Source organism: Populus trichocarpa, chromosome 10 (assembly GCF_000002775.5).
Source record: "Populus trichocarpa isolate Nisqually-1 chromosome 10, P.trichocarpa_v4.1, whole genome shotgun sequence".
NCBI lineage: Eukaryota > Viridiplantae > Streptophyta > Magnoliopsida > Malpighiales > Salicaceae > Populus > Populus trichocarpa.
In genome coordinates, this window is record NC_037294.2 from 8,373,861 (window position 1) to 8,395,649 (window position 21,789).

The following is a 21,789-nucleotide window of genomic DNA, read 5'->3' on the forward strand; positions in this document are numbered from 1 at the left end:
TCTATTGCTAAATTCAGATGCTAATGGCTCTATTTTTAGTAGTGCATGCAAAAATGAGGAGAGCATGCATGCATGATGCTTAATTGGTTGCTTTATTATTCCCCTGCCAGTGACACAATTTGTCTGCTGCAATGCAATACTTTCTCGCACAAATTTGTCCTTCAATTCCCTCCAAAAACCTGCTGGCCAAGCGCACGACAAAGTAAATCCCTGGCACCTGTCATGGGGAAGTTGGCTTTGAAAGCTCTATCATTGCTGAGCTTCATCGAGTCTTTATGAGATTGACTGCTTCTGTTTTTCTTTAAATGGAGTCCATTGAACAGTCAATAGATCCAAGGAAAGACTCCTTGCAACAAGTTTTTGAAGATTTCGGCGAAAAGGAAAGGAATAATGGTAAACCCAGCAGACCATCAATCTTCGAATCTTAAGTTGAAACCATTCGAGTCAATGAGAAGGTTGAAACCCCCGATTTCAATGAAACAAAGCATCTAGACCTCAATTTTTTCTTTCGATGTCCTTCCACGGCCATAAGGGAGAAAACAAGACCAGAGAGATTGAATGGCCAAATGCCTTGCTTTTTTACCAAAAAAGAAAGGAGAACGAGAAAAAATTCAGAACAAAATTGGGGTTCCCGCAGGCCAAGTCATAGAAAACAACAAAAATACCAGTAGGAATACAGACAAAACAAGACAATAGGGTGATCAAGGGTTTGCTTGGCTGTCTGGAACAAAATCAACAGGCTCATTTTCAGTGTCCTCGAGCTGCGACTGGGAAGCTGTTAGCTTGGCCTTTTTATATCTGCTTGAACTTCTAAGGATTTTCTCCAAGGTCAGGCCTGAACTTTTACAAGAAAAAAAAAAAAAACTTCAGAGATACTGAGCATGTGGAAACAAAGATAATATAGAACAGAACTTCGTTGCAAAATGCATAGTGTGCCCGGGGTTTTAAAATTTGAAGGTTTTCTTTTCAGATAGAAAAGTAAAGAAATATGCATCTCATCATAGGTCCTTGCTCCATAAGTTAGGAAAACGCACCAGAACAAATGATTGATACCAAAAATATGCAGCTAGATACAACCAGGGATAGAATTTGTTTTACTTTTCTCTACTTACAGTGGTTTTTTGATGTTCTTTCCACCACCTTCCTTGCTTTTCAAGCAGTAATATCCTGTGGCAAATTTCACGAGGATGACAAAACAAGTTCCAGATATCAGTTTAAAGATGACTGTGCATCAATGCTGTGTTTGAGGAGATCAGACATCTATTAACTAGCATAAACTTTTAACACAATGGAAATCAGCAGCAAGTGAAGAACCAAGCAGATACTCTGGGAGCAGCAAAAATACAGCATGGTCCACAAAGGTGGAATTTACAGAATGACTTTTGAGAATACAGTTTTAGAAGCACAAGAATTTATCACTAAATTCGTGTTGAATTTTCATCTAAGCTCTCAAGGAAGATTGGCAAGCATGGTTAAACAATCTCTCAGAGGCCACCAGCTTTCAAAGACATGAACAGAAGAGCCTTTTAAAGTGGTGGGTCAATTTGGTAACCTCAGTGACTAAGAAAGATAAATAAATTTAGGGTGAATTACAATAAACCTCCCGACATATCATGAAATTAGTAAATTACAAAAACTGACCAAAAGTTGGAAGATTTGACAAGAACTCCATCTATGTTCAAGAAGCTATTTACTATTTCAAACTTTTGGAAGATTTTACAAAGCCTCCTTTTATACCCGGAATGACCTTATTTACTATTTCAAAAACAAAAATACTTAAATTAAATACTTGAAACAACTAGATAAAGAACATAAAAAAACAAATCTAACCAAAATTGACAAAATAAAAAATTAATCATGTTCATTATGTTTACTGTTCATGGTTTAATCTTGTTAAGTTAATTTTTTAAATTTATATGTTCTTAAAAAGAGTAATTCAGGGCATTTTAGGTACAAATGGGGGTTTTTAATAAATCTTCAAACTTTTGGATGGTGTTTATAATTTCATGATAACCTAGGGTTTTTTTTGTAAGTCACCCATAAATTTATGAAACAGCACCTCAGAATTCATATGCCTCGTTCATTCATCTTTAAAGAGACAACACTAATGTCCTTCACCCTGCTCTGTCCATGTAAAGGACTCTGCTTATTTCCAAAATTTTCTTAGATTTTTCCACTGATTCAAAATGCTCAAGTGTTGTTCCTTCGTCCAAAATAACAGTTGTTAATTCAGACGAGAGGAGCAGAATTATTTTATTTTTGTGTGTGATTTTTCATAGACAAGGGCATTTCTCGGGTTTTATTTTATGTTTAGTGCCGTATGAGTCCTCAATTAACTAGGCCTAGGTAAGGAAAAGTTGGATTTCTTACAAAAGAATCTAAATGACCAACTCCTTGATGGACTTGGAGTACTAGGAACTCTATAATCTATTTAAAGGTTTGTAATTATTCAATAAAGAATCAGAGTTTTTGAATAAATGTTCCAGCTATATGCTTTGTGATTATGTGATGAAATCTATCTTAGGTGCGACTCATAAGATCCCTGGGTGTAATTGCCTAGCTCTCTCTTCCTAGGAGTGAGTCCTAGAAAACCTACTACGACTAGCAGTTCCACTTTCAAGTTTCAGTAAACAAAGCCCCTTATATCTATCTCCAATTTCAATTTACAAAGTCATAAACCCTTTCTTCTCTAATTTAAGGTAGTAAATTCATAATCCATCATAAAACCCTCGTAGGACAGAAATCTCAAAGCTGTTCTGCATCAAATGTCCTTATCCAACATGGGTCTGTTAGTTTAAATTTTAAAACTGAAAGGCTGCTGTAACAGAACTTACCAGCCAAAAGCTCATGATGCAATCGACCATGACAGGCACTAACAAATCAATAAATCAACAAAACTCATGCAATATTAGTAGATTACCATTTTGAGATGAGTTAAAATCTGAATTGCTTTCTCCGTCTGAGTAGTCAGAAGACAATGAATTATCTGAAGGAGTTCTAGTGCTGGAATCTGAACTCTCAGTTCTATCCTCTGCAGAATGCTCATAATTATCATCCTGGAATATTGTGCCCGATTTTCCTATCAAGCTCTTTTTACGTTGTGAACTATTTACAACACCCTCAACATTAGCAGGGGAAACTTCTCTACCATTCGTTTGATTGTGTTGTTTATCTGAACCATGCCCTCTAGCCCTTGTTTTTCTAGAACTTTCCAAGCTAGAATATGATGCAGCAGAGGGTTCTTTGTTGTTCTTTGCAAAGGTATTGGTGACAACGAGCCCCAAAGCACCAGATTTTCTAGCTTCTGCAGGAGTGGAGCTGATCTTATCAGACTTGCTAGATGGTGGAACTTTAACCCCGCCAGCTGGAGGCTTTTCTCCAATTCCATCATTCACATTTAACCTTGATGAACCATGTAAATCAAATGATGGAACACGAGAAAGTGCATCTAGCTTCTTCTTCTTCTTGTTAGAATTCATACCACCAACTTGTTTTGCTTTTGTTGCTTTGTCAACAAGCACCTCACCAGAAGCAGCAGTTTTGCCAAGGTCTTGGTTAGGCACAAAGTACTCGTTGAAGTTGATCCTATCGCTTCTGCAGGAAACTTCCATACCATGACCAGCTTTGTCAGAATGATCAATTTTAGATGGACAACCATTGACAGCAGATTTGACTACATTCTCAATCACATCATCAATTTCTGTATCAGTAGCTAGACGAAAAGTACTTGCTGCATCCATTTCTAACACCACTTTCCCTTTCTTTGCAGCCATACTGTTTTCCTCTTTATTTCCATTATCATTGGAATCATCGCCATTCACTGAATTATGACGCTCAGTAGGAGAAGTGTCAGCCACAGAACTATTAGGTTCTGTACCTGATGTTGGTGTTCCGCTTAATAAATCCCTAGTCCGTTTGGACTTCTTTCTTTTCTTTAATGGTGTCCCACAATTCACAGCTTCACTAGCCTCAACTAACTCAGAAGTGACCACTACTTCTCTATCCACTTCCGATACCTCTTTCCCTTCCTTCGCCAGCAGATTGATTTCCTCCTGGTTAACTTTATCAGTGGAATCATTCCCATTCACAGCTTCATGAGGCTCAGTTGAAGCAGCGTCAGCAGCAGCAGAGATATTAACATGTTCTGTACCTGATGCTGGTGTTCTGATTAACAAATCTGTTGTCCTTTTGGACTTCTTTCTTTTCTTTGATGGTGTCCCAGGATTCACAGTTTCACTAGCCTCAACCAATTCAGAAGCGACAACAACTTTATCCTTTTCCACTACTTCTTTCCCTTCCTTTGCATGCAAATTGCTTTCCTCTTGATTAACTCTATCTTTGGAATCATCTCCACTTGCAGCTTTATGGTGGTCGTTTGAACTAGTGGCAGCAGCTGCAGAGCTATTTGCATTTTCTGTACCTGATCCTGGTGTTCTGCTTAACAAATCCCTCGTCCTTTTAGACTTCTTTTTTTTCTTTGATGGTGTCCCAGGATTCACAGCTTCACTAGCCCCAGCCAATTGAGAAGTGACAGCCACATCTTTATCCATTTCTGATACTTCTTCCATTTCCTTTTCAGCCAAATTGCTATCCTCTTGATTACCTTTATAATTGGAATCATCCCCATTCACGTCTTTATGAGGCTCAATTGAAGCAGCGTCAGCAGTTGTGGAGCTTTTAACATTTTCGGTACCTAATGTTAGCGTTGTGCTCAACAAAGCCCTTGTCCTCTTAGATTTCTTTCTCTTCTTTGAATGTGTCCCAGGATATACAGTTTCACTAGCTTCAACCAATTCAGAAGTATTAACTGCTTCTTTAGATCTCATGTCAGATGGTTTGCACTTCTCATGTAGCATAGATCCGGGGTGCAATGCCTCTCTTTCCTCTTCGAGACCATCAACCTGATCAGTTGCAGGTTTCTGACTATCGTCAAGGATGGTATTCTTTGGACTCCTTTTTTTGGCAGCGGATGCAGCAGCTAGTTCAGGGGCATCATGTCTACTTTTTGCATTGGTAGTATCCGTGTCACTCATATCAATCCCTACAAAAGATCACCTTGAATATCAGCAATGTCTCTTCATCTCTCTCTTTTTTTCCCCAATGGATGAAACAGGAAAAAAACATTAAAATAAGCAAGCACATATAAATTTGCACAATCCAGAGACTCACCTTGTGAAGAGGGTCTACCATCTTCTTGGACAGGATCTGTGTGTTTTTCCTTCACAGAGACAGCGCAAGACTCAGAAATTGTTACTCCCTGGACAGGAACAGGTACTGTATCGGGCTCTTTGCTGAAATCCTTGGGGTTAACTTCCATGGTCTCTCCTGTAACATCGGTGGATGAAGGAACAGCAGCAGTTTCTAGATTAAGAGGATTTACAGATTTCTTTTTCTTGTTCCCCTTCCCACTGCCTTGAGAGGCTGCTAGCAAACTGAGACCGTCCAAAGTTTCAGAAGATAAACAGTGTAAAGCAGCGTGTGCATTTTTCTGATTGTTTACTAAATAGTGCTGAGAGATTGTAGGGTGCTTGGATATCTCTTTATTAGAATCAGAAAGGACAATTTCATTCTCCTTGACAGAACCATCACCCCTGTTTTCCTCCTCAATTTTACGCCTTTTATTCGCAGCACTCTCTTGTTGTGATTCATTTTCACCAGATTGACATCCTGAGGCCTCCTTTTCTTTTCCAGAGAGGTCATCTGTAATATCCTTACTTTTCCTCTTCCTTTTATTCTTTTTCTTCGCACCAGATCCTGTTGTGAGAGCTCCATCTGATGGTGCACTGCCTTGCATATCACCAATCCCATCCCCAGAACCCCCTCCCACACTTCCAGTTGGTGTTGCTTGTACTTCCTTTTCCTTGCCAGGTTCATCATATTTCTCCAATATAGGAGGATTTGACCCATTGTTGTCATCAGCCAGTGACATAACCTTGCGGTAACAATCACCTTTATATGCAACTATGCTTGAATTATTTAATTCTTCGTTTCCAGCAAAATCCAAACCTAGCTGTTCAGCAACAGAAGCCCTCTGTTTTGCAAGCCGACTACTCTCATCTAGCTGCAGGGATAAATCAACAACATTGAACAAGCTTTTTGGATGGCTATCAGGGAGAAGGTTAACCTCGTCAGTTGAACCATTGTTTGTGGTACCAACCTGAGCTGCTAGGTTGTCAATATTCTCCTCTATAGTAGAAGCATCAACACTAACAAACCAATTTTTACCGGTGCCATCAAAGGCACTCTTTACAAACATGGATTCTGATAGATGGTACAAGATCCCTCGACGTTTTACCTGGAAATTTGAAGAAACAAACTTTAATCAACAGCATTATGACACAGAGACACAGGAAAACAAAATTGTTAATACCTTCAAAGCATGAATTTTAATGTCCCCGTTGGTCGGAAAACAGAGCTTGTGTTCATGAAGTATTTTCTCTGCAGATTGACAGAGACATCATAAACATGTTGAACAACATATAACATGGCAAACCGAATATAAAACCATTAAGATAAATAAATACAGCAGTCGCGCATGGTAAATCAAACAAAAAATATAATTTTCTATGATATGATCCTTTTAATTGAGTGGTTAGGATTGGCAATCGTTACATTATATTTTGTAAAAAAGCAGGAAAACATACTCTTGAGGTCGGAGACAGTGTCGGAAGCGGAGACAATGAAGGCGAGGTGAGTGTCGAGAGTGGTGTCTATGAAGACAGTGTAGAAATCGGCCATCGATACTGTTTGTGATGTTGTTAGGTTTTGGCTTTCCTTTCGTTTTGAGGGGATGGATGGAAGGTCAGCAACCAGGCACTGCCGCACTAGGCAGTAGCAGGAGGGGTTTTTTCTTCTAGTACTGTTAGCGTGTATTTCTATGGCGGCAGATGGCAAAGGGAGTAAAGGCGTTGCTTTTACTAATTAATTTTTATTTGAATACAGCTATCACTGTATTCTTACTGGGAGTTTTTTTTTAAATTATAAAAAGTTAGGAATTAAAAAATTTAATGTGTATTGGAAAAGGTATTTTTAAAATATTAAGAGTAATATAATGAACAATATAATTTTTAAAAAAACAATATTAAAATTGTGATATGATAGTTCAATTTGTGTTAATCTACAAAACTTGTGATACAGAATATGATAGCATTATAAAATCTAAAATAAAAAGTTTAATTCTAATCAATTAAATATTGAATGTTGAAATTTTTTTAAAAAAAATAAATTAAAAAATCCGATAAAAATTGAATCAGGTAAACTTAGATTGGTGGGTCATTATAAGTTGTGAGCTGCACCAAATTGTTTCCAACATAAAAAATGATGCTCGGGTGATTGTATTATTTTTTTTTTTAAATAAGAAAAATATGAGACCCGAACCAAATCCAATAAGCCCGATTAATTTAATAGTCAAACAAGAAATTATCAATAATCAACAATAAAAAAATGACTCGTCAATATCATACTTGGATGGAAAAGAAAAAAAAAGCTCTTTAAAGATTTAGCATCGCTCTGTCGTGGACACTAACCCACCACCCAAAAAACTTACCGAGATAGTTTTAACACGCAAAAGGCTACATGATGACACTGAAAGAGAATGTACGTGTTGCTAGAGCAACGATCTTAAAAACAAACCAAACAGAAAATCATGAAGTAAGCATATCATGTTTATATTTAAGAAATCGATTTAATTTAACTCGAAACCAAAATTTCTTTAAAAAAAAAAACTAAATTTAACCAAAAAAAATGACAAATAAAAAGATATGAGATAACCTGGGTCATTTTCAAAATCTTATAAAAATCAAATAAAAAAACTAACATAGCTTAATCTTCAATTAAATGAAATGCTAAAGGATGGAGCTAAAAAAAATGAGCTTTTAAAAAATGAACCTAGCAAATCTTCTATACTCGAGTTAATCTCTTAAATTCACAACCTGTTAAATCCTAGATCTGAACTCAATCTAAAAGCTCAACTTAGTGTTGAAGAATGAAATTAAAAAATATATAAAATTTTTTTAAAAATCCAAAGTAAAAAAAAATAGCAATAAAAAAACAAAGGAGGAAGTAATCAAAAAAAAAAAATTAAAATGATCTCAAATAAAATAAATAACAATCCAAAGAATAAGAACCATATCTGACAAATAAAAAATTAAAGGAGGATAGGATCGAAAATAAATCTCAATTCTATAAATTAATTCAAATAAAAAATATCAATTGAAATAACAAGGACCAAATCCAAATGAAAAACAAATTGAAGGTTGTTGAGAGACTATACACGAAAATCAAGGAGAATAAAGAAAAAAAAGCCAACCAAAGGAATTATGCCACACATGTTGTCCAAGAAGGCAGACCCCACCGTGTTGATTCAAAAAACACAAATGAAAGCTATTTTTGGCTGCTGCATGTACTGTTTGAACATGACGGGATGACTTACTTCTTGGCATGTGCATTGCACTTACTAGCCTATATTTATTAAAATATCATATTGTCTTTGAAACAATATGATTATCACAAAAAAAAAATTCAATATGAAATTATAAATAAACCCCTAGAGGCAAGCTAAAGAAATTTTGATTTTAAAGGCAATACAAAAACCCTAAACCTAAGTTAAATAATTATTTGTTTTTTAGGGCAATTAAGTAATCACACTATTAAAAAAAATGTAAAAAGACTGAGCTGTCCTTGATCAATTCTATGATAACTAATGGATCATGTGAAAAGATCATGTTACCCTTAATAAACAATTTAGTTTTTTTAGAAGAACAAAATAATAAATTTATTGGTCTAATCCATAATGAATCAAGGCATTTCTACAGTACTTTGTCCATGTCCACGGGCTTTAGTGTTTTTGGTAATTTAGTCATTTTTTTTTTATTATAGTTATTAGATTTGATCCAAGGTCTAACCTAGCTCAAAGTCTAGGTTATGAGTTTATTGAGTTAACTCATGAATTAGAAGATCAATCCAAATTTATGATACAAGGATATCACTTTAATTAAAAAAAAAAATCAAATGATGTGTTTTGGACAAAAACTATTTTTGTTTTTGAGTTGACCCTAATAAGTCTCACCCAAATTTAATCAAATCAACCAAGTCAACTTTTAAAATAATTTGAAAGAAAACTTGACCTTGGCCAAACTATGAGTCAACAGTTCACCAGATTAGTCCATCAAGTTATTTTAGGTTTAATAACTATTTTAAATTATAGTTAAAAAAATTAAAATAACAATGATAAAAAAAACAAAAAAAAGAGCTTAATGTTGAAAAGGAGTGGAAAACTTTACTTTGATTCATAAAGTTTCATGTTATGTATTTTTTAGTTAGTTTTTGAAGTTTATGGACTTTACACTCATTCTTATTTTTTTTTCAAGTTTTAGTCATTAAAAAGTTAAGAGAGAAGAGAGAAAGTTGCAGAAAATAGGACAAGAGTGAAAAAGATTGATTAGGCACATTTTATTCATAAAAAAATTAATTTTTGTTTTAATAAGTTAGTCTTATCGAGAGAAATTTTATGAAGGTGGTTTGAATTCTTCATCTTCTAGAAAAAGATAAATCAAGAGTTCAAAAATATTTTTTTATTTGGTTTAGTTTTGAGTTTTTTCAATCAAGGAGGGTTTTTCTTTGAAAAAAAAAAGATTTTAATAGGCTCCTGGCATGTTATTTTTAGATATTTTTAAGTTAAATAATTGTTTTTTTTTAAAATAGTTTTTAGGATAAAAAAATTAAGTCTCCAACTTTCCAGTCACCAGATGTGATTGAAAAGATGACGCGACATTCAATCTCTAAAAAAACGTTGAGGCCAGATGATGTGTTTAAAAGAAAGACAATTGCATTGGTTTGGTATTTTAGGGCCATATGTGCCTGAGATTTTTTGTGGACCAAACACGACCTATCTTTGCAAGCCCAAAAGTGTTCGGCCTATTTTTAAATTGGCCTTTAATTTTTTTATAATAAAATTATTTTTCAATAAATTTGTTAAAATGATATTAAAATAAATTTTCAATTATGCAATATTTCTTAAGAACATTGAAGCTTTTTATGACAATATTAAAAATTATTTTATAATTAATTATATATTAATCTAATATGCATATTTTTTAAAAAAAAATATTCATTGACTTTCAATAAGAATATAATATCTATTTTATTATGTTTATCAAAAAAAAATTTATATTTGTTGTTCTTAGATTTTTTTTCATACAAGTATATAGAAATGATCAATTCATGGTTTTTTTTTTGTTTTTTTGATTGAAACTTCCTTTTATGATTATAATAATTTTTTATTTAGAGAACAATAATTCTAATAACAAAATATATCATTGCCAAGATAAAAAAAATATATATATGAATAAGAAATTGAAGTTTTTGATTAAAGAGATATATGTTTTCTCTTTAATTCAATTTATTAGAATATTTAAAATATTTATTTTAATTTTCATTTGTTTTTATTCAATAAATCATGCTTATAGTAAAGACATGTTATTGTCAAGGAAAAAAAATGATTGAGAAAAGACAATTTGGACTAAAATAGATTCATTTCTCTCCAAAATCTCAATCACTGTTTTTTAATACAAATATTTATTTTAATTATAATATAATTAAATAAGAATATATTTAAAAAAATGCTTTGTAAGTAATTTTATGGTACTTAGAGAGTAACTAGTTGTATCATAATTGTTATTTCATGAAGTCACTTTAAAGAAATAAAGATATACAACTAGGCAGAGATATTTTTTTTTATTATTATTGATGAATTATGAATTTTATATTATATCTCTTCGTAGTTTGGCGACTTTAAAATACAAATTAATAATTTTAATAATATAAACAAATATAAATTAATAGCTAGTAACCGAGTAAAAAAAAAAAATTCTTAAATGACTTGATAACGTGTTTAGTAAATTAGAAACAATCATTATATTTTCATAATTAGAATTTTTCTTTTAGAAAGCTCATAATAAGAAGTTGATTAGGAGTTAGACGGAGTGGATTCATATATGAGAATAATACATGCTCATAAGCATGAATTCTAAGCACAGGCTTTAAATCGTGTGTGTTTCTTTATTTACCACACAAAAAATTATGTAAATACGTTTCACAATAAAACACACAGAATTTCAATGTAAACACATTTTTTATTTTAGCAACCCATTTTTTTTTTTTAGCTCTCGTCCTTTTAATATTTAAAAATTTAATTTTGATACCAAACTTTATTTTTTTTATTTTTCAGTTTATTTTTTGTTGGAGAAGAGAGAGGAACTCATCAATTTCTAATATAGAGAGAGAAAATTACCATTGTCGATGATTCCATACCAAAATGGTTGATTTTTATACTCCATATGATGAGAGAAGCTTGAATTTGGCGTGTATTTGTTTTTATCTTAAAAGTGTTTAAAAAAACAAATCCGAGCTCAGAAAGATTTTTTGTTTCAGGTTGATTTTAATTTTTTAAGCCATTTTTTCTTTTTTGCAGTTTAGGGTGCCATGGATTGGTTTAATGAGGTTTATAGGGTATTTTCTAGGTGTTTTGGGTCAAAAATAGGTTGAAAATAGATTTTTAAGTGAAAAAAAACATGAACTCTGTTTTTCCATCCACTGAATATGAGGAATTCAGATTAAGCATCGTTTATATTTTTCTAAAAGTAATTGGGTCGGACGACATGTCGTCCACCCCATTAACTTTTTTTTTAAAAATTATAGGCCCTCGCGAGGGCCATTTGTTGATGGGCTAGCACTTGGCCTGACTTATCAGGTCCAACAATGTCTGACCCCATTCTTTTCTTTTTTTTTTCTTTTCTATTGATTTTTTAAATTAATAAGTCTTTAATTTTTTTAAGTTTATATTTAATTAATACCCTTTATATGTATTTTTTGGTTTATTTATCCTTTTTTAAATAACAATTATTTTTTAATTATATTTGGTGTATTTAGTTTTTAAAGAGGTTAATATGATTCATATGTAATTTTTTTTATATAGGTTAAATTCATTTTAAAAAATTAAAATGTTCAGGTCACGAGATTTATGTGATAGCCCAACTTTGCCTTAGACAATTTTTTTTATTTAATTGTTATTGTTGTTTCTTCATTTTCTTATCGTATTATTAAATTAATTGAGATTTAAAATAATTATCAAATTTCTCTTACTTCTTTAAACATATAATAATCTTCTGAACTATTTTTTTATTAAATTTTTTTTGTCTGATCCACCGCATCGGGTAAGTGACCAATCTAGTAAAAGTCTAAACATGCATTCTCTTAAAAGAAAAGAAAAAACCCTCATAAGGGATTAGTAATTCTTTTTAATATTTAGTTATTATAAGACACCCAAGATGTATTTATTGTATAATTCTAAACTTTGAGAAGACACTTATTTTAAGTGTACAAAAATGAAAGTATATACAGTTTTAACACAAAGACTTGCTCTAGTGTAAAGAGGTTGGGAACTGAACAACGAGATGTTCAACCATTGATGAGTAATCAATCCAGGATAATTCTCAGTTTATCATAAATGGTCCATGTTGGTGGGCATGGCACCTCCACCATTTTCAATTTTACACTTGAATTCTCATTTTTTTTAATGTTATTTATATTAGTAATCGGTTTTATAGATAAGTGTTCTTGGAATAGTTGATTTGGTTGTGAACCTAAATTCCCATGACTTTGTTCCTTAAAAGAACAAGAACTTGAGCATTTAACTAACATGAATTATCATAATAATTGTCTAGGTAATTAAGCTTTTTTACTGTAAGTTGTAAGAAAACTCGATTAGATCCTTGAATTGCTTTCCTTGTTCCAATCTTGCAGAAGGCATTGCATTTGTCGTTCATTGTTTTTCTGCCCACGGCCGTGGAGCGGTTTGACATGAAACATGCGTGGATCTTCCCACGGCTGTGGAGAAGAAGACAAGAAGTATGCCCCCATCTTGTTGGGGTTTGTTCCTGTAGTGTGCACGAAAGAGCGGAAGCTTCAAGTTAGACCGCAGTAAATTGGCTGCTCTCATGCAGGTGAGAAAACCTGGAGGAATATCAGATTCGTTTCAGATGAAGAGAACCCTGTCCTAAAATCAAGATCCTAATGCTAGCCAAGAATATATATATATATTTTGCAACTTCTCCCCATATGGACAAGTCTGCGTGTAAACGGCGGAGGGAAAGAGATCTTCGTTATAAATGAAAAAGGGAGAAAACCAACTAGGAATTTTATATGCTTTAATCATTCATGCTTTTATTAACTAGTAAAATTATCAAGGCATACCAATGGTCCTCCATTCATAATAACCAAAAGGCAACATGAAAACGAAAATGACAGGAACGTTTTGGAGAAGGTCAATTACAAGAACACAATCAGCATCCTAAAAGTTTAATCCACAGACCAAACTCCCTGGCTAAACCGTTCATTCATTCTTTCTAGAATCTTTAAGCTGTCCTCTCTTTCGAATCCTAAGGCAAAAACCTAGTCGCCAGGAATCAACAGCTGATTCTGGCAACAATTGTATCAAACCCCAAAGAAGGGAATGGGGCCAGTAAGGTGTGCAGCGAGGTTCATAGCCTATAGCACGCAGACCTGCCCGGGCATAACTGTCTGATGAAGGAACCCAAAAGGAAGATCTCTTTATTGATGCCATCTTTGTTGCAACGTAAAGGGGAACCTGCATCAAGAAATCCCTTGGTTGATCGAAGAAGCATAAAACAAAGGAAAAAAGTGTGTGTGTGTGTTATCCACTCTGGCAATTCTGATGCTCAAACCAAACCTGATAATAAGCAGAACATGTTCATCATCCTGTGTCGGATAAGATCTGAAAATTATACTGAAGATATTTATGCAAATCAAGAGACTAAAACTCAGGATGTTAGACCTCCATCTCTCTTGATAAGCACAAAAGGAAACACTTCTATTTTCAAGATGAGTGGTATAATCAGGAAGAAGGACACACAGTTCACAAACAACAGATAGGCAAGGCTTGGTGATTCAAATACTCAAAGCTAAAGCCTTATCAGTTATCAAAGTCACAGCTTTAGGAATGGTTTGCTAGACGGGTAGCTCTGTTGCATATGAGGTAGCCGCACCATTGATTTTACTACTTGCCTAAATGACATCTATTTGGTTAATTTCTCCAACATGCATTTAGGTGTGGGTTTTTCCATATGCTTCAGTGTTTATGATTCTTCCCACTGGAGCTGTCAATGTTACATCGCCTTTATATTTCCTTACCTTGTCACTTGCCAACTTGAAGTTATAAAACATGTATTCAATTAGTAGCAAGTTCTAGTATCATCTCACATCTAAAACTCTAAATCATCTATGCTTCTCTCACTAATCATACTAGCCAATTCAGACAAATGGGTAGAATAGAGGGAGAAATTCAATAAGACACGAGTAAGAGAACCAAAAGAAGGACCATTATTGGATAAAAAATACAATTAGCATGTTATAGTGCATTTCACCAAATATAACACAAACACATATGATGCTCACTGTGATATCCACGGCTTTATTGATTCTAGTAGATTGCCTTGTTAAAAACTGTACAAGTTCATCACTTCATCTTATGCTGATTATGATAGGTAAATTATTTAGGTTTGTAACACTTGAAGATTCAATAGGGCCAACTAACACAGAGACAGAAGAAAGTTGTTAAAACCATTAAGTGCACGAAAGCATCCTGTGTTTATCAATAAATCTGTTATGAAAACGAAAGAAAGATAGCCTCTACCTAACAAAATATATTAGCAAATTCAGTCATGAACTTTCTTGTTGACTGAATAAACCACTAGCTTGCATAGAAGAAATAAGATACATCCTATCCAGATTTCTAATAAGCAAATCATAATTTATTATATTGAGTGTCCTCTGTTATTGAAAAAACATCTGTTGGGGTAACGACAGACCATACATAAAATCATTTCCCAATCATGGCCAGTTGCTTATAGCACTGGACATGCAGCTATTCCATATCTATCAATTCATGTTTCTGAGTTTAATAATTACTTTAAATGGCGAAATACAGATAAAGATTACTTTTTCTCATTGCCTTTAACAAAGAGCAGAACTCTGATTAACGCAACTAGAAAAAAAATCTCACCACCATCTATGGTTGAAAGTTTACTCAAATACTGTATCTATATTCAAAATTTCAGATGCGAAAATCATATAAGCAAACTCATTATGACATAGTCACAGTTTGACCAGAACATCAACATAAACTAAATCTATCACATAAAGATCAGGATAAGTATTGAAAGTAACAGAGTAGTGTAGAATGAAGAAGCACAGTACCTGACACTGCACATCAATCCCACTTTTCTTGTATTCAACATAAAGGCACCTTGAGAATTGATCGATGTACCTGATAACATACACAAAATAAATAAATAAATAAACTAACATGAACCTACTGCAAATCTCCAGGAATTAAGACCTTACAAGTAAATCACTAGGACATAAAAAAAAGGTCTTACGCTTTAGTAGCAGCATAAACAGCATAAAGAGGATCAGAAGGGATTACAATGGCAGCTCCAGAACCAATATTAACAATAGCACCCTTCTTCCTCTTCAACATCCCAGGCAGAACAGCTTGTGTAACTTTAGTAGTACCTTCAACATTCACTCTAATCAAATGCTTCAACAGCTCCTCGTCAACCTCATGAAAGAACCTGGCATAAGGATAAGAAACCCCGACATTATTAATCAAGATACCAACATCCAGACCTTCAACAGTCTCCTTAATCTTTTGAACACCCTCGTCAATATCGCCACTGAAATCAACAACAACGTTCTTGATTTGGACATTACTGTATTTGGATTGAATTGAAGTCGACACATCTTTGAGTTTATCGGGATTTCTGCCCACCAAGATTAAATTGAGACCCTTTCGAGCCAATTGGAAAGCGAATCCTTTGCCAATACCGTCAGTGGGTCCAGTAACGAGAGCCCATGATCCGTATTTCTTGAGATTCTTGGCAGGTCTGAGGAAACTAACGTAGACCCATTTGAGAGAAGCGAAAAGGAACTTCAGAAATGAAAGAGAACCCAGAGTGAAGAGCACAAGAAGCCATGAAGGCTGAGACTTGAGATCGTCAACGAAACAGAGACTCATCTTTTAGTTTTTGTTTTGGATCTGAGAAGCGGGTCTTGATGAAGACTTAAAAAATGCTATGAAGAAGGGAAAAGCTAAGCTTCTGCTAATATTAATAGTGTAGAACGTGAAGATTACAAGGAAAGCACAGGACAGGGAGAGTGAGGAAAATCAAATGGGAGATATAGGGTTAGAATAAAGCAGTTAGAAGGACAGTGGACTATTTAATGAAATTTGATGGAGAGATAGAGAAGGATAGAGATGTGGCCATGGAGCGGTGAGGTAGATGATCTGAAAACCACCGCATTTAACTACTATACGGCGACAGCCAAGACAGTTTAGTCTGAATAACATTTATAATAAGAATATTAAAGTCTTTTTTTTTTTTTTTAATTTCCGTTAACAATATTCACCAATTATCATCCATATGTAGCATTACTATATTGGATATTGTAAATAGTTAGAATAAAAATACGATGAGAATAAATAGTGAGAATAAATATTGAAATTGGACGGATGAAGCATCCATGAGATATCATGTAGATTTATGAAAGCATTTTTATAAAATACCTCCAATTATTCTAGAAAAATATTATGTATTTATTTATTTTGGATTTGTCTGAGGAATTTTGGGTATATATCATGAAAAATAAAATATAAGTCCAGTATGGACATAAGATTTTTTAAAAGTCTCAAAGTAAAATCCCTCACTTACATATCTTCCGAGCTAAAATTTCCACCGTATTATTGACTAAACTGGTTGATATAGAAAGGATTTAGATGATATTTAACTATTCAATATTGAATATACTGGAAAATCAAAAGTGTTTTTAAATTTTAAATTTTTTTAAATTAATTTTTTAATAATTTTAAATTGTTTTGATTTGATGATATAAAAAATAAATTTTAAAAAATAAAAAAATATTATTTTAATATATTTTCAAATAAAAAATACTTTATACAATAACCACTATATTCCATGTGAGTGATTGCATTGCCTCTATGCAACCCAATAAATTTAATAGCTTAAATTTGGATGTAATTTGTGATCACTTATTTTAAATATTTATAATTATTTACAGTGGCATAGCTAGAAAATAAAATAAAATCAAGGGAGCTAAATTATGAAAATTATTTTAAAGGGGTAAAATCTCATTTTTTTTCTACTTTTTAGTTTAGAATTATAAATATTGTTAATAGGGCTAGATTTTTTTTTTTTTTTTACTTGGCTCTTACATCATGGGGTAACACTAAGAAACATAAATTTAATGATTCTTTGAAGACTATTAGTTTTTTTTTTTTTCATATTAAACTAGGTTTATTTTTGAATTATTCATATTCAAACATGTGTATTCTATCAATTTGGAACCCGAGATTCATCTTTTAAGATCAGACTGAGTGTAAAATAAATCAACTTAAAGTTGATGTGATTTAATTTAATTGATCTGACAGGTTAACAAATAAAATTTAAATTGATTTTTTTTCCTCAAAACAACAGCTAATTCACTCAATCAATTTCCTTGTACTGGATTAACCCTAATAACTATTCGAATCAGACTAACTTCCTAAGAATAAAATATTAAAATATTAGTTAGGAAACCATTTGGGCAAGCCAGGTAGGTAAACAACCTCTCGAGCACGTCCAGCTTTTGGATTGGAAATCTAAAGGCATCATTGCTTGCCCGACAGGTAGAGATCTGTCTCACTGCAATTTTAGCAAGTTCTTTTCATTTTTTCTTTCTTTCTTGAACGATAAGATTAAGAGCTCCAAGTTCCTAACCTTCATTGTTTTGAAAGGCAATTAGCCTTAGGCGAAGGGGTAGAGAGCCTAGAGGCCTCTCCATTACGGAGAAGGTCGTTTCCATTCACTTAAATCTTGATGCCTTCCTCTGTTTAGTGGTAGCAATTTAGCCCCATAACTTTCAAGTAATGGTCGATTTAGTCCTCTTCTCACCAACTCACAAACGACGAAAATGGCATGGATGCATGAAATCAACTAAATTCTAATTCAAGTTTCTTGCTTTTTGCAAGTTTGCTTGTGTTTGATGGCTTTCGTGGAATTAACCCTTGAACCACATATGGCATGATCTTTCTAATAAACATGGAAAGAGGATTTTTTAATTTCGAAATGAGTCTAGCACAGCAATATTATACCGAACACCTGACATTTATAATTTCAAAAACCCCTTGCAGTATCCATGTATAATTCATTAAGTTTGTGCTGCTGCTCGACCCTTAGCTCTCAAGGATTCCTTCTCCAATCTCTTCCGGCGAAGCCGAAGAAAAAAATGGTAAGTGCACCAATCTAGTAGTGCATTAGGCAATGCGTCTACGATAAACCTTTGCACAGAGTGCGAGCAAAGTGGCATGCTCAGATGCTCATAGCCAATGCATCTTATGCTTGCTTTGGCGTACATTTCCGGTGATGCAATCAAGAAAAGAGATTTTTTGAACTTCGTCATCTTCGTTGCCACAAAAAGTGGTACCTGGCGGCTCACAGAATATTAACAGCAGCAACGTCATCTTTGTTGCCCATTGGCATTGATAAAATGGGATATGGAATAGCTAAATTACCTGGCATTGAATGTCAATTCCATGATGCTTATACTCCAAATTGATGCATCTTGAAAACATTCCAAGGTACCTATATATATATGTTAGTTGAAAATGCTTCACGTACAAGTGGATTTTACTGAGAAAAAAGCTTCCAGAGATATATATTTCTTGAAATTACAGACCATTAATTACTAATTATTGATGATCTCGTTGTAGGACATATTAGCACTTCGAGATTTATTTTATTTTTTCCTCAGTGGTAGTTCCAGCTTGTATATGACAGTCTAAGCCCTAGTTTCCACTTTCGAAACCTTTCTGACATTTGACTTCATTCCATTTTTTGTAGATCAAATATAAATTTGGTTTGGTGAGTTGAAAATCTAAGAACTTCACTAAAAAGGACTTAATTTACTTCAATAGAAAGTGAAGACGGAGCTTTCTGTTTAGTTTGCGGAGGGAGGCAGGCTGATTTTTCACCAAACCTTGATAAATTTGTGTCATCTTGCTAGTCTTATAATAAATTGATGATTGCTTCCACGCAATTCTACTCGTACAATTTAATTATAACCAAGTTAAACCTCTCTAAGTTTTCTTTTTCCGACGATTAAATTTGGTTTTTTAAAATGATTTCTATAGTTAATATATATAGCTTTTTGGATAATCTATTCCTTTCAAAAAATAGAGAAAAAAAAGAAGAAATGATTTAAGAAACACACATAAACATACGCTTTGGTTGAGGCATAAATGGCGAACAATGGGAATGAAGGAAGGACGGCGACGGAGCCAGAGCCCATATTGACTATTGCACCTTTTTTCTTCTTTAACATAGCAGGAAGCACTGCCCTAGTGACCCAAGTTGCTGCCTCTGAATTCACCTTGATAAGACTCTCCGTCATCTTCCAGTCAACCTCATGAAAGAACCGAGCATTAGGGTATGAAACTCCAGCGTTGTTTATCAGAACACCAACATCCAACTCTTTAATACTTCCCTCCATTGCCTTTGATATCTCCGGTCCGCTCAATGTTGCAAAGTCAGCCACAACATTTTTTATGTCTACTTGCTGATCACCAAATCTTGCCCGTATTTCATTTGATGTAGCTTCAAGTTTTGAAGGGTTTCGACCAACAAGAACAAGGTTAAGACCCTTCGATGCTAGCTCGAAAGCAAGGGCTTTGCCTATCCCGTCGGTGGAGCCAGTGATTATAGCCCAAGAGCCATACTCCTTCAAATTCTTTGGTGGTCTCAAGAACATGTCCCATATCCACTTGAGAAAACAGAAGATATGCTTGCAAAGAGAAACAAAACCCAGACAACTCACTGCTACCAGGAAAACAGCTTGTAACTCCATTTCTATAACATGTGGTAGGTGAAATTGTTCAAGGTATATGAGTGCACGCATGTGTATATTATTATATAATACTCTAAATGGTGGGGATCACTATTCCCCCACACCTAAATCACTGTAATCTACAGTGTTTTTTTCTCTGCTAACTTTTTTTTTTCAAAATTATTTTTTTTTCAAAATTACTTTTTTTTTTCAACTTTCCTATTTATTTATTTATTTTTTTGCTTTTTTCAAAATTATTTTTGTTGATTTTACTTTTAAATATTGACCTGGTTAAAATTTTTGCTTTATAATTTTTTTTCTTTAAAATACCATGGATCGCTGCGATGTTTTTCTATTTTATTTCTTTATTTTTCAAAACTATATTTGTCGATTTTTTTTTAATATGGGGCTGATTGAAAATTTAGTTTTATAATTTTTTTTATTTAAAACATTGTTGATTGCTACAGTGTTTCTCCGCATAGTTTTTTTTAATGATTTTCTCTGAAATTATATTTTTTTATTTTATTTTTTAATATTGAGCTGGTTAAAAATTACAGTTACAATATGTGAGGAAAGCACTGTAACTTTATTCGAAAATTACTGTTGATTGCTACAGTGTTTTTTCCCACATGGTTTTTTTTGTTTTTGTTATGTTTTTCTCTAAAATTATCTTTGTCAATTTTATTTTTTAAATATTAAGCTGGTTAAGAATTACAATTACAAGTAAATACAAGTTTTTCCTCACAAAACACTATGGATTTATACAGTTTTTCCTCACATGGTTTTTTTCCAGTTTCTTTTGTGTTTTTTTTTGTAATATTTTTTTTCCAAAAATTATCTTCGTCGATTTTTTTTTAATATTGAGTTAGTTAGAATTTAACTTTGTAATAAAGCTTAATCATGTGGGGAAAGCATTGTAGCTTTGCTCATAAAACATTGTGAATTGCTACAGTGTCTCTCCGCATGGTTTTTTTTGTTATATTTTTTTTTCAAATTGTCTTTTTCAATTTTATTTTTTTAATATTGAGTTGTTTGTGAATTACAATTGCAAGTCATTACAAATAAGGCTAAATCATGTGGGGAAGCACTGTAGCTTTCATCACAAAACACTATGAATTGCTACAGTGTTTCCAACATGAATTGTTTTTTTTGGTGTTTGTTTTATTTTATTTTTAAATTGTCTCTGTCGATTTTTTTTTTAATATTGAGCTGATTAAGAATTTAGCTTTGTAATTTTTTTTCTTTAAAACACTGTGAATTGTTGCAGTGTTTTCCCATGTGATTTTTTTATGATTTTTTCCAAAATTATCTTTGTCAATTTTTTTTTGAATATTGAGTTGATTAAGAATTATAATTACAATAAAGCTAAAACATATGAGGAAAGCGTTGTAGTTTTTCTCACAAAACACTGTGGATTGCTACAATATTTCTCTAAATGGTTTTTTATTTTATTTTATTGGGAAAAACGCTATAGTTTTCCTCGCAAAACATTGTCAATTGCTGCAACGTTTTTTCTCATGGGTTTTTTTCCTTCCAAAATTATCTTCGCTGGTTTTTTTTTTAAAATATTAAGTTAGTAGAGAATTTAGCTTTGTAATTTTTTTTTCTTTTTATTAACTGAAAAGCTAAATCATGTGGCGAAAACACTGTATTTTTCCTCACAAAACACTGTAGATTGCTACAAATCATTTTGTTCAGTCTCTAAGTTTTTGATCACCAAAACAACTTTTTTTTTCATCATGAAATATTTGCTCCATCATACCTTTAATTTCTATTACTTATCTAGCGCTGATTCACAATTATAACAATATCAAGTATATTTGTTTTATAAAC

General features: G+C 33.0%; 3 protein-coding genes across 5 annotated transcripts; all 3 read right to left on the reverse strand.

Annotated features, from left to right (window-relative positions):
- Positions 1–444: 444 nt before the first annotated feature.
- Positions 445–6,905, reverse strand: LOC7477064 (uncharacterized). 3 transcript variants are annotated; one of them, XM_024610462.2, is made up of 7 exons: positions 6,645–6,904; positions 6,371–6,438; positions 6,158–6,295; positions 5,170–6,061; positions 2,921–5,041; positions 1,113–1,167; positions 445–840 (listed from the first exon to the last, which is right to left on the reverse strand). In XM_024610462.2, exons 1-7 carry the CDS (start codon positions 6,736–6,738, stop codon positions 702–704), a joined length of 3,507 nt encoding a protein of 1,168 aa, XP_024466230.1. In that variant the 5' UTR covers positions 6,739–6,904; the 3' UTR covers positions 445–701. The 3 variants fall into 3 exon arrangements, with proteins under 3 accessions (XP_024466230.1, XP_024466231.1, XP_024466229.1); XM_024610463.2 differs by having other exon boundaries at positions 445–835; positions 5,170–6,295; positions 6,645–6,905; XM_024610461.2 differs by having other exon boundaries at positions 5,170–6,295.
- A 6,289-nt stretch (positions 6,906–13,194) lies between these two features.
- Positions 13,195–16,411, reverse strand: LOC7477063 (very-long-chain 3-oxoacyl-CoA reductase 1). Its single transcript, XM_002314537.4, has 3 exons — positions 15,456–16,411; positions 15,274–15,343; positions 13,195–13,645 (listed from the first exon to the last, which is right to left on the reverse strand). Exons 1-3 carry the CDS (start codon positions 16,091–16,093, stop codon positions 13,391–13,393), a joined length of 963 nt encoding a protein of 320 aa, XP_002314573.2. The 5' UTR covers positions 16,094–16,411; the 3' UTR covers positions 13,195–13,390.
- A 1,750-nt stretch (positions 16,412–18,161) lies between these two features.
- Positions 18,162–20,030, reverse strand: LOC7477062 (very-long-chain 3-oxoacyl-CoA reductase 1). Its single transcript, XM_002314536.3, has 3 exons — positions 19,355–20,030; positions 18,647–18,716; positions 18,162–18,558 (listed from the first exon to the last, which is right to left on the reverse strand). The coding sequence occupies exons 1-3, from the start codon at positions 20,026–20,028 to the stop codon at positions 18,283–18,285; spliced, it is 1,020 nt and encodes a 339-aa protein (XP_002314572.2). The 5' UTR covers positions 20,029–20,030; the 3' UTR covers positions 18,162–18,282.
- Positions 20,031–21,789: the final 1,759 nt, after the last annotated feature.

Coding starts and splice junctions, on each gene's coding strand:
- LOC7477063 (XM_002314537.4), bottom strand. CDS start 16,093: ATGAGTCTCTGTTTCGTTGACGATCTCAAGTCTCAGCCTTCATGGCTT. Junction 15,344..15,455: donor GTTTATGCTGCTACTAAAGC/GTAAGACCTTTT, acceptor GTATGTTATCAG/GTACATCGATCAATTCTCAA. Junction 13,646..15,273: donor GGATTGATGTGCAGTGTCAG/GTACTGTGCTTC, acceptor TTCTTGATGCAG/GTTCCCCTTTACGTTGCAAC.
- LOC7477062 (XM_002314536.3), bottom strand. CDS start 20,028: ATGCGTGCACTCATATACCTTGAACAATTTCACCTACCACATGTTATA. Junction 18,717..19,354: donor ATTTATGCCTCAACCAAAGC/GTATGTTTATGT, acceptor ATATATATATAG/GTACCTTGGAATGTTTTCAA. Junction 18,559..18,646: donor GAATTGACATTCAATGCCAG/GTAATTTAGCTA, acceptor GTGAGCCGCCAG/GTACCACTTTTTGTGGCAAC.
- LOC7477064 (XM_024610461.2), bottom strand. CDS start 6,738: ATGGCCGATTTCTACACTGTCTTCATAGACACCACTCTCGACACTCAC. Junction 6,439..6,644: donor CACTGTCTCCGACCTCAAGA/GTATGTTTTCCT, acceptor GTCAATCTGCAG/AGAAAATACTTCATGAACAC. Junction 5,042..5,169: donor TGGTAGACCCTCTTCACAAG/GTGAGTCTCTGG, acceptor GATCTTTTGTAG/GGATTGATATGAGTGACACG.